At 42.7% G+C, this 13173-nt stretch overlaps 1 protein-coding gene across 2 annotated transcripts in view; it reads right to left on the minus strand.

The window, feature by feature from the left end:
- The window catches only part of PIEZO2 (piezo type mechanosensitive ion channel component 2), a 1179452-nt gene that overhangs the window by 465226 nt on the left and 701053 nt on the right, over nt 1-13173 (minus strand). For both annotated transcript variants that reach the window (XM_078688152.1, XM_078688151.1), the window contains exon 8: nt 7681-7843. In XM_078688152.1, the coding sequence (XP_078544278.1) occupies nt 7681-7843 (163 nt within the window). The remainder of the gene's footprint in view (nt 1-7680; nt 7844-13173) is intronic.

Genomic DNA, 13173 nt, shown 5'->3' on the forward strand with positions numbered 1-13173 from the left:
ACTCTGACACCAGCGATGACTACCAACGTGAAGCTCCAATGAAATCTGATCCTCGAGCTTACAATGACAGTCATGGTGACCCGCAATGCAAGGCCTGCACTTTGCGCTACAACAACAGCTTGGGACAACTTCCAACTCAAAGCTACAGCAACTACAATCTGTAATGCTCATCCAGCTCTTTGTACCACAGCGACGCTCAGCCTTCTCTTTGCAGACTCCTTCAATGTGAACGGACCTCTTTGTGTTGGACTTAGAAAGTAACTTTTCAGTAAGACTAACCTGGTCTCTGTACCCGACCCACACTCCAAAAGTTGGAGAAATAATAATTATTGAAGCAAATACTGAAAACCCAATTCCCCAAAAGTGTTTCAGTCATGTATATAACTTAATTTCTCAAAATGTTACATCTACAGCCATAAATCTCAGATCTTCAGCCGTAAATTTGAGGTTTGTGGACTACCTGCGTGGAAGCCCCACTTACCACTGCAGAAATTTGGCAAGGTTTGTGGAAGTCTTCAGGGTTGATGGAAGTTCCAGGAACAATGATGGAACCAAGGGGTACATGCCCTACAGGAAAACAATGGCAGTGCATTTCCTGTATTTGATTTATGCTATATCAGCACTATTAAAAAATTCCATATTTATAAATCTATCTAAGGGTTAAGATTCTGATATAATGTGTGCCCTGGGTGGAGTCTTTTAGGGTCCCACTGAGATAGTGGACATCATTTTTGTTTGATAGTCCCAAAAAAGCATCAAACATGAAGGTATGAGTTCCTTGAAGGGATATTGCTATATGGTGAGGCTCAAACATTTGTGGCACAGAACAATCGATTCTCTATTTCTGAACATTGCATATGCCTAAGCTACTGACATTGCACATTCTGTTGGTAAGCTCACACAAATTGCATGCAATGGTACTTTTAAGACTGTCAAATCAAGTAGTAATGCAGGCAGATGGATGCACAGGGAGTAATAGATGAAAGTTTTAAAAAGCAAAGCAAAAGCAATACATCTATAATTGATCTACTGGGAGGACCACAACTAGTTTAAACCATTGTTAAAGCCACTGCATGGCTATACACTGTGACAAGGCAGGCTAAAACTCCTATTGAATATGTTGTTAAATATGTGACCATAAAGGAAGTAGTCTCATTTATATGTTCTCACCTCATATTAATCTCTTTCATACTGATTATATAAAGTAGCAGGGACAAGAGCGAGTTCTGAAGCTCAACAGAAAGGAAGACAGCAAACATTTACCAATAGAGCAAGAACAATGCTCACTCATACTGAACAGTAAAAAAAAAAGTGAATATTTCATATTGCAAGAAGGACACAACAATTGATAATAAAAATGTCAAGACTAATGTGATCTTAAATGCTTGCGCTTATACTCATGTGAAGTTGGCACCTTCTATGGAAGTGGATGGTAGTCCACCACAAGTAATTTATGTCACTATTCTTGATAAGTCCAGGTAAGGTTTCAATATTTTAAACCTGATCTCAAACCCTGATAGCTACGGCAAAGAGCAGATTGGCTAAAGCGAAGAACATTTTTAAACCAAAATACGACAAAATAAAAATCCCACTTCAGTTTATAAAATAGAGAATACTTTAATGAATAAAATGGAAATGATAAAATTCCAATTAAAGGAGCGGAAAGGAAGAGTTTTTACAGTTTCAGTTTAAGAAAAGTCCCAAAAAGCATTGAGGATCAACTGTTGTCATCTGGTTCCAATTGACCTGGACCTAGGCACGATTTGAGGTGGATTGTGATGAAGCAAATGTCAGATACAGAAACCAGGTTCGGGCTGGTTGGACTTTTTACCTTCTGACTTAGTCTCTGGAATAGAAGTCAACAATCCTTAGTGAGGCCAGGCAGCAGGCTGTGGACATCCATAAAATAAAGATTTTGGTGAAGCCTTTGTATTTTGGGGTACAGCTCTGAGCAGGGCAAATTCAAAATTTGCTTCCAAGCGAGGTCCCTTGCTGCTGCAGATTTATACATTCAAACTCAGTCATTCCCCAGTGAGCACAGGCTGCACGCTATAGCCAATCCACAAGGCCAGATACCCTCTTTGCGACATCTCAATGAAATAGATTTTCATTGCATATAAGCTCCGAGCTGGAACAACGTAAATCTTTGGCCCAGCAGCAACCCACTTTTATCAGATTGCCATAATAGGGGTTTTCCAGTCCTCCAAAGGTTTTAGGAGCCAAAAAGTGTCTAAGTCACAGGTTTCTCAGGATGTTAGGAGACGTACCCATTTACACAGCCGATGGTCCCAGGACCTCAGTAACAGCACTTGGGATTAAAGACTCACACAGGCAGAAGCCCCAGTAGGGTCCAGGTCAGGTCCAGTTGGAAATGATTACCTGGGCTCTTCAGAAAAAGGGCTTCTAGCTGCTTGATGAGTCCTTGCAGTTTTACAGGAGATCTTCCAACTGACCCTTGGAGTCCACGTCTTTGTCGTGGTTACAAGTGGGAGAAGATGCAGCCTTTTGAGTCTCCTCACAGGTCTCAACAGAAGGTGCAGTACAACAAGTCCAGCAGGGTTCTGAAGAGGATGCTCAGTGGGTGCCACATTTATTCCTTGGCACTTGCTTGTGGTGGCTGACTACTGCCCCCTCCCTTCCCAATAGGGTAAAGGTTCCCAGGGTTAACCTTATCTAGATTTGTAGCAGTTCCTGTGTGCCCTACTGCAAACAATACCACAGTATCCCTATCTGCCCAGATCCAAGACAATGAAATCCATGTACTCTTGTGCAGAGCTTGTGTACCCACTTGGTCTGGGTGGAACTCACAGAGTCACAAAAACACTCAGTAAGATTATTTAGAATTCCATGAATGGGCAGAAATAGACACGTCGGTTTGCTTGTCCTGTGATTTAGCACTGAAAAATCAGCGTGAATGGCACCACATGGCATGCCAGAGGGTGCAGCTTCTTGAGATGATTTTCTGCAGCTCAAGTAGATTTTCTACTGGAGCGCCAGCTTTCTGACCGTGAGCAGTTGCGACCTCCCATAACCTCCCATGTTGGAGAAATCTTGCCAGGTACCCTTCTAGCGACCGAAAACCATGCTAGGAAATGTCAAATTTCACTTGTGCTCTGCATGCAAGAATAACTCTGCCATATAGCAGTTGGCAGAATTTGGCCAGAACTCCACATTGCAAGCGTAATGCAAAGTGGACAAAACTCAGCAAACTACGGCCCTAGTGCCCACCCCAGAGGTATGTCCTCTTTGAAGTTAATGAAGTTCCTGCACACAGCCCAGATGGTCATCCTGCCAGAGGAATAGGATACCTCCCCGCACCAAGACATTTTTCTGCTCAGGAAACTGTTTTTCCACCTCAACAAGGGGGCTATTCAGCTGCCACATGACAGTTGGACCTCATTCAAATGGGGTTCCAGAACATGTAGTCAGGTAAAACATTACTTTTTAAAAGTATCTTTTTCAAAATATTTATTACAAAACTGACAAAGTACTTTAAAAAGTCCAAGAATGGAATTGGCAGTTGTTTCCTAGCCGGGGACAACAATATTAGATTTAATAGCATATCCCAATGTAACAACCAACCCTGCTACAGCAAAAATAGCTTTTGAGGCCTTTTTACTGTAAGAATATGTTCAAAATTAAACTTTTAAACATCCTACTTTTACATACCATGCACACTGCCTTATGGCCTACTTAGGGGTGACATTTTAATATTTAAAAGTAAGGTGTAGGCCTGTCAAAAAGGGCTTTTTTGACAGGTCGAATTAGCAGTTTTAAACCTGTACTTCGAGGATACAATGATAGGACTGCAGTCAAGTTTGCACAAGTCTTTTTGTGCAAAAGCTTAAATATTTGTTCATTTACAATTTTGCTGAAATTGCATGACCATGTTAATACTCACTGAAGAAATCAATGATTACCCGCGCATCCAACTCTCCCCGCGCTGGCCCACTATCCCCGCTCGCAATAACACCCACCGCCCCCATCGCGCCCTCAACTCCCTGTCGGACCGCGACTTATGCTCCCTCCTTCGCTCTTTTGGCCCAGGTCCCGTAAAATACACAACCATCACACACCTCCCCATACCCACAATTCTCACAAATCCCCTTAGGCCCCCAACACTAAGCAACAGAGGCTCAGTCCCTAACAACCTCAGAAAAGTCCCCCTCTGTCTAGAAGGCTCGACCACCCTTCTCACACCTAGACTCAAATGCATCCTACTCAATTGCAGATCGGCCCAGAGACACTCCTCCGACATCGCGGATCTTGTCACAACAATGGATCTGGACCTAGCCATTCTGACTGAAACGTGGCTAACTGAAGCTTCTACACCGATAATGGACATACTAGTCCCCCCCAATTATCACATCATTAGACTTGACAGGCCTGGCAAGACGGGCGGGGGAATGGCCTGCATTTTTAGGAGCAACCTCTCTGTTACCAAAGCCACCTCCCCCTCCCTTACTTCCTGTGAACTCCTCTGCCTCGAGATCACCAGCGAGGGCAAACAAGTTTGTGCCTTACATCTCATTTATCACCCACCTGGGGACAACCTCACCTTCACCCAACAACTCATGGACACGATCACTTCCAATGCCGGTCGGCAGATTACTCAAGTCTACCTGGGTGACTTTAATCTCCACTGGAACGATCAGAAAGACGCAGTGGTGAATAGTCTCAAATCTTTCCTTAATGCGCTTGACCTCACCCAAATATGCAACAGACCAACACACGACAAAGGCTCGATACTCGATCTCATCATCGCCAAAGAGGACTCTACCCAACTGGAGGCGATCCAACCCTGTGACTGGTCAGACCACCACATTATCACCTTCTTTATCAACGAAAAAGTTAAATTTAACCCGTCTCAACCTACCAAATCCAAGATCTGGAAAAGGGACATGAAGAATCTTAACCCCAACTCCCTGCCTCCCCACATCTGCAATCTCCTCCTTCTCCCTTCGGACGCCTCGGATGTTCAATCACTGACCGATCATTACCTTGGCTCTATGAACTCAATAGTCAACGAAGCCGCCCCATTGCAACTGAAGAGAGTCTCCACCAAGAACTCAAACCCCTGGTATGACGGCAGGCTCAATGATGACAGGCGTGCTATGCGTCTGGCAGAGCGCACCTGGAGATCTGACCCCTCTTCACTGCATCTCAAAACGCTTAAAAACAAGAGAAATGCCTACTTTCGGAAAATAAAGCGCGCAAAGTCTGACTTCTTAAGCCTCCAGCTGGACCAAGCAAAAAACATGCCCAAAAAACTGTTCGAACTAATCAAAACTCAAACCAAGACACAACCCTTACAATCAAACAGCACAACAAGCGATACCCCACACTGCGAAGACTTTTCTACTTTCTTTAAGTTAAAGACCGCCAACATAAGAAGTGACCTCATCAATGACGTAAGCCGATACCCCAGGCACACCAGAATGTCTAACACTCAACCTAAGAATAACGCATCATGGTTGTCCTTCGACACCTACTCTGAAGAAGCATTACACAAAGTGCTCGGCACCTTGAAGCCCTCTAATCACCTCATAGACCCCCTAGCTGCCAATGCTGTAAAAGACTTCATCCCCTTGCTCCTCCCACTTTGGACCAAAATCATCAACAGCTCCCTCCAACAAGGTCTCATCCCAGACTCCCTCAAGGTGGGGCAAGTCACGCCTATACTCAAGAAACCTACAGCTGACCCGTCTGACCTGAACAATTACCGCCCTATCACCAATATCCCCACCCTGGCCAAACTGCTGGAAAAATGTGTACAACTCCAGCTAACAAAACACATTGACCAGTTCGATCTCATCAACCCTCATCAATCAAGCTTCCGAGCGAAACATAGCACGGAAACGGCTATGACGCACATAATTGATGACGCCCTCCAAATCCTTGATCGCAATGATTCCTGCCTCCTCATCCTTCTTGATCTCTCCTCCGCATTTGACACGGTCAAACACGAGAACCTACTGGAGTTGCTAAACACTAGAATGGGTCTATCTGGAACTGTTCTCAAATGGTTTACGTCCTTCCTACATAACCGGTCTCAGAGGTTCAAGATCAACAATGTGCTGTCTTCACCTGTGCCAGTCGATCTAGGCGTCCCACAAGGATCTTCCCTTTCCCCCACACTGTTCAACCTCGTCATGGAACCTCTCGCCACCTTGCTCCAAGCATCCAATGTACAATTCCATATGTATGCTGATGACACACAACTTTACCTAAAGCTACAATCCCCGGAAGATATCAAACTTCTGAACTCCACACTTAGAAACACTCAATCTTGGCTGGCCGTTAATCACCTCAAACTAAATGCTCTGAAAACTGAGTTCCTACTGATTTCACCTCCTGCGAAAATTACTACCACCCAAATCTGGCTTAATCACCTTACAGCACTCAATGTCCAACCCACCATCGTGGATTCTGCGAAATCCTTAGGCATCACTCTTGACGCCAAGCTCAACATGCAGCAGCACGTTAGCAAAGCAACTAAAGGAGCTAACTTCCAAATCAACACATTGAGGAAACTTAAACCCTTCCTCCCGGCCAAGGACTTTCAAACTGCTGTACAAGCACTAGTCATCCCCCGCATAGATTATGGAATTGTGGCCCTCAGCGGACTCCCGCTATCAACGACCGCACCCCTAAGAGCCTCCCTGAACGCTGCCGCGAGACTCATTACTGACTCAAGAAAACACTCGCATATATCCCCAGACTTAAAATCCCTGAAATGGCTGCCTTTTGAAGCCAGGATACAGCTAAAAATTGCCGTTATGACACACTCGGCCATACACCACAAGGCACCCAACTACCTCGCCCGAAAGTTGTATCTATCAGGAGGCTCGAGATCCAACAGAAGTGCAAAAAGTCTACTCCTGAAACCTTGTAGATTCCGGAAGGAAAAAACATACAAACGCTCCTTCTCAGGAATGGCACCCAGGATCTGGAATGCGCTCCCTCCTGAAACCAGGCTTATCTCCTCCTCTGCATTCTTCAAGAAAGAGGTGAAAACCATCCTTATGGCCAAGTTCACCTGAACTTTAAGGTTGCTGGATCAGAGACTCTGCATCGCTTTTTATCATTGTTTACCTGACTGTATATTGGCATTATATCCTTACTTGATTGCGACCCTTTTATGCTACTCTCCTACTACCGACCACTATATGGTACACACTAGTTTGTTTACTCACCCTCTTGATGCCCCCACCCCTTGTTCTCTTTAATTCTAGGAAAATGGTATAAGCCATCCCTACAGCCAAAGTTTACCTGAACCCTATTGTAGCTGGATCAATGACTTTGCGCCGTCCTATATTACTGGCTACCAGATTGTTTATTGGTATCTTATCTGTACATGACTGCTATCCTAATATGCTTCTGATTATTATATTGTTCCCATTAGTCTGTTTAGTCACCCTCCTGTTGCCCCTACCTCTGTGAAGCGCTCTGATATCTGTAAAGATCTTGTTCGCGCTATATAAAACTTTGAATAAATAAATAAATAAATAAATGATGTCATATATTCCTTCCTATTTGGCAAACAACAATGTCTTTATTCTGTGTACCAAATTACATCATAAAATGATTTCCCAAGTTCAGAAACAGCAAATTTGCCTTTCCTGTGGTTTTACAATACAAATGAAAAAATATATATATATATGTATATAGCTCACTTACAATAGGTTCTTGTAGCCAAAGACGAATCAGAGTGGCCAGTGTGTAGTACATCACCAAGAGAACAATGGGGTTGGCGTGATGGTACCACTTGAGGGTTGGGTTCGTTATGATCTTCCATGGGACGGAGCAGTCTGTCTGAATCAAAGAAGTGACACCAAATAACCTGTTTCAATAAATAAAAAATGCATACAGACAATCAGATCGTATATCACTGCCAAAAATTAAATGCACATTCAAAGTTGCATTTTTGGACCAAATCCCTTCGTATTATTCTCAAGTTATTTCAATTAAATGATATGCTATGGCTATTACTTTAGCAGCAAGTGATCCTGCTTAGACATATAAACACATTGTTATCAAACTTTAACAGACTATCACCATCACCAAGTTTCAAAGGAAGAATTGCAACATTGTATCTGATTTCGGTGTATCTTTTAGCAACACTTTGTTGATAATCCATGCAGGTGTAGGTTTGGTGACTTGTGCACATAAGTTATACTTGCAAATGTTATTTTCCATTCATACACAAAAAGTGATGGGAGGAATGCTTGCAGTCATGGTAATATTTTTGCAACCAATTGTTATCCATACAATGTACGACTCTAGACAGAGGCCCCTTTTTATTCAAATCAGCACAGACCCTGCTCCTCATGGGAACCGTCCATTTTGAACTGCTAGGAGAAGTCCCTCCAGAAGAGAACACAAGCAACCCAGACCAGTTTCAGCCTTGTTTTGAGACCTTGTTACGGAGGTATGGCTTGGATCCTGTGGTATAGTGAGGAAGAGACCAACATTCGTGACATACACTTGGCCACCTAGGGTGTTACATAAGACACACAAAAGGTGATGAGAAGGGTGCTTGTAAATAGTCTAACCACTGTCAATCACTCTGGGAAGTGTTCCAACCAATAGTTTTTCATCCACTGTGCCACTATAGACACAAAAATCAAATTAATCAAGAACATATTTACTACATTATACCCGATAATGTACATGAAAGTGGGCATGGTTGTTGTACATTTGCAGTAATTCTGCAAATTAATTGCAGGGTAGTTTGTTAAAGAAGGCAGAGGGTGGAGGGCGGACGTCTCTTTCAAGGCTGCAACCACTGCTTTAATAGAAGACACACCTGACTGAAAATGCAAAGGAAACAGCTTCTGAACTGTAAGGGCCTCATTTATGAAAAGTAATTTATCGCTGTGTGAAAACACCGATGCGTCACTTTTCATTGTGCCCTCCTTGCGACATGATGGATGCGTCATATTTACTGTATGATGCATCATGTAGCAAGGAATTTTACAGACGTATCTGTCGGTGCAAAAGTGACGCATTGCTGGAGTTGTGTCGGAAGCGTGACGCAACTCCAGCAATGCAGGGGGAGAGCTATGGATATAGCACTGTGTCACCCTTATGCCTGCCATGAGGCAGGCATAAGGTTTTGACACATTTGCGTCCTAGAAGTGGTTCAGTGAAATCTCATAGATTTCACTGCTCCACTTCTATGAGGCTTACTTGCGTTGGAATGTCCCCCTGCATACATTTTACCTGATGCAGGTATAATGTAGCACAGGAGTTTACAAAGTGACGCATCACTTTGTAAATAGGACGCAACAGCAGGCATGTTTTACGCCACCGATACGTCACAAAACGTGATGCTACAGCAGCACAAAACTGTCACAAGGCCACATAAATAAGGCCCTAAGTATCTACAGAAGGGGATTACAAAGCAGAGATGACCTTCACAGCCAAGCAAGGGAACTTCATAGTCCTAACATGTCTGTTGTTTCCCAAACCGTCACAAAGATATTGTGTATTTAGCCCTGAGGGAGAGCCTGCGTACTGTCTTTACAGCGACGTAAAAAAGGGTCAATGAAATGGAAAAGCATTTTGTGAAATGTTTATAGAACTAGCCAAACAAAAAAACTATGGGGCAATTACAATGCGGCCCGTAGAGACTCCTACCTGCGGTCGAAGTTTCATGGCAGTATCGTAATGGGCAGCGTGCTTTCCTTTCAGACCGCCTCCTTATGATGGAGGTGGTCAGAAAGGAAACCAGCCTGACATTCCGGCTGGTTTCCGACGGGCTTGGAGAGCCCGTTGGCCAGTCTGCCAGTCGGAAGCTGGCCAGTAATCTCAAGGGCGCGTCTTAACTTGTCTGTGCTTTACAAACACCTCCCACTCACAAATTTGACCTAGCACAAAACTCCACCAGAAGTGACTGAGTAATTTTCCACATAAAACTTACATTAGCCAGCTGATTTGCTACTCGGTTAGCACCTGCCATTTCCAATAAGAGTTCTACAGGAAATGTACTAACTCACTGACCTACCTTACAGGCTATAGCATCTGTGCATCGCATACAGCAGCCATCATGGCATCACAGCAGCCACACACCCATGTACTGTGGAAGCGTGAATGGCGCACATGCATAATGTGAGCCTCCAAGTATGTGCATAGGGAATCCTTCCAGTTTCAGTGAGCCAAAATGGCCCTTGACCTGAGTCTGTTACTTAGGGTGGGCTTAACTGGCGTAATTCTCTCTAGCGTAATTACTTACAATTATTGCAAAATTACTCACAATTACATGTAATTGAGAAGTGCAAACCAGCATTTAGCACAATTTGTTGGTGAAAAATGCGCCCTTGTGTTTAAAATGAGCCTAAGGAAGAAAATAGCCCTATAGGCTACCGGACATAAACAGCAGTATCCAGGAGCTGTTCGCTCTCTTTTAGTTCATTGTTCCTGTACTCCTGCAGTAAGATTTATGCCACACATTACTCCTAATTACTCAAGCTGGAGTAATTGAGTAATTTTTTAAAGGTTTTATCTTTTTAACTTGATGTTTTTTAACCATTTTTATCACCTGAACTTTCTGATGGGGATGCAAGGTAGTCTTTTTAATGATTTACTGGCTTTTATACCTGTGATTTTTATATTTAATTGTATTTGTTGATTTGCACATTGCTTTTATGGCTGTAAAAGTCGAATAAAGCTTTTTGAAATAGAAATTGAGTAATTTTGGTAATTTCGCATTACAAAGTAATGCGAAATTACCAAAATGACTCCAAATACTCCAATACGTAATGAAAATTTCTCTGCGACCTAACTGCTACCTTTTGTTTGCACATATTTAATGTGTCACATTTGTGTGCTTTTGTGTGTGGTGTGCTATGTTGAGCATTAACTGTGCCCATTCACCTGCTATCTGCTGCAAGATGCAGGCAATAGACTGCTACTGGTTTATGCAGAACACGTTCCAATAATTCTATGATACAAGAGGAGAAGCTCAGGTAAGCACATGAAAGCAGGCAGAGTCCCAGAAATATGTGAGTGTCCCATCCCCGCTCTGCTTGTTTAGGAATGAATTGCCCTATCCTCCTTCTAACAACCACACAACCCATCACATACTCCAGCATGTTTATTGGTAGAGAACATTTATATTCTGCTGTGCAGGGCCTGCAAGCCACCCACTGTGTGCATCTAAAGAATAAAGAGCACGTGGCTGTGCACTAGCATGTCTTGTCTTTCCTTGATGTCACTTAAGATGAAAGAGGACTTGGAAAATACGTTTTTCCAGACTGTGTAATCCTGAAAGACACAAGCAGCAAATAGGGTTGATGGCTCAGTAAATACTGAATATAAATCGTAGTCCAAAGAGTCCACTGCGCAATACAGGACTAGACACGGCTTACAGATAATGTCAGGTCTCCAGCCATTGGGGTTGTGTTGACACATTGTTATGTAGAATTTGGAAACAACTGTGCGATAAAAGAGGGCACCATGTCATGCTTTTATGTTAGTAACAACAACCAGCCTTGCGTTAAACTTCAGACTAACATAGTTTAATAGCTAAACGTGAACAAAAATAAACATGATTATCATTTGTAGTTTAAAGGCTTCACTTGTTTTATTTATTGCGCGTTTCTACAGCAGACGACTACACCCTGAAAAGGTGCAACAGAGGAATGTTTAAAGAAAATTTCACGAGTCTAAAGGGACAAAGTTGAGCACAGGGCATTTTGGCAGGGTGTAACATTCTCTAAACAATGAGTTACAGAGCATGAACATCTCACAAGTTTTTCTAAGAGGGTACATAGTGAACATATTTAAGAAAGTGTTATGATTTTGGGGAGATGGAGTGGATAATTCTTGCTGATAAAATGTTACATATATATTAAATTAATTATGCTGTAATACAATGTAGAAATGCTTAAATCTTTCATTGATCCTGAAAAAGGAGCGATTGATCCTGACATTGATCTGAATTGGTTTTAGTATTTGGTTCATTAAGATACAACAAATACTCAATGAATTCCAGGTGTGAGGGAAACATTACTGCAGGTCTCACTGTGGCTAAATCTCGGCATTCCTATGACACATCTAGACACTGGTGCAAGAATAGACGTGGACCACTGCTCAAGCTACACAGCCAACTAACAAAGCTAGGTAGAGAGAATTTTGCCCACCTTAAAGCAATTTGTATCTTGGCTAGGTATAAACCCAGATCTGCAAATGCCATTTTTAAACTTGGGTATTCCAGATGTTAGATCTACATCATGATTAGTGAACGATATATTGTTGCAATATTAAATACCTTTCTGCTATTACTTTACTGCAGAACAGTTTCACTCTAGGTTAATCCCAAAACAGGTACATACATCTTGCATTTGTTAATTGTTAGCCAAGTAACTTCTGATTCACCAGCATGTCGAATGTATTGAGTCTGTGAGTGGCTATATATCTCGTATTACAGTACCTGTAGGCAAAAGATTGATGCCAGACACTTTGGGACATCTTTTGCACAAGGATACTTGCTTTACTTTACTGATCAGCCCCAGGTTCATAGCCAAAATTCCCAGATCAGTTGTCTTTCACAGGTATGATATATTTATAACATCTCATTTGTACTAGAGTCCAAGCATTGGTAAAGAACATCTGCATTTCCTTCAGGTCACACCAATGTTTAGTAGTGGTGTTGTTGTGTCTGGGTTAGGCCCATGTAACAACGCTGCACATTTTCTTACGTTGTCCTCTTTCTGCACAATAACATTTCCACTGTGACCTTTTGCATATATTTGCAGGGGAACATCGCTTACAACGAAACTTTTACCACGCACTACCATTACAACGCAGGAATTACAACGAAAGTCGTTACAGTGACTTTCGCTGGAGGGCGCTGTTGGATAGGGAATAGTTTAATTTTCTATCCAACACCCTCCCTACTATCAACGGGGACTGGAGTTGGAATAGAAAATTAAACTATTCCACTATCCAGCGCCCCCCAACGCAAGTCGTTGTAACGACTTGCGTTGTATTACCTGCGTTGTAAAGGCATGCGTGGTAAAAGCATGCGTTGAAACGTCATACAACCATCTTTGCATGTGTGACAATGTTGAGTTAGTTTCTCTGAAACGACTGTGCTTACACATCTGGCTTCACGCAACATTATCATGATGCCTTGTACAATGAGAACAGGGCCCTTACGCACACAGT

This window comes from Lissotriton helveticus, chromosome 4_1 (genome assembly GCF_964261635.1).
Source record: "Lissotriton helveticus chromosome 4_1, aLisHel1.1, whole genome shotgun sequence".
Lineage (NCBI taxonomy): Eukaryota > Metazoa > Chordata > Amphibia > Caudata > Salamandridae > Lissotriton > Lissotriton helveticus.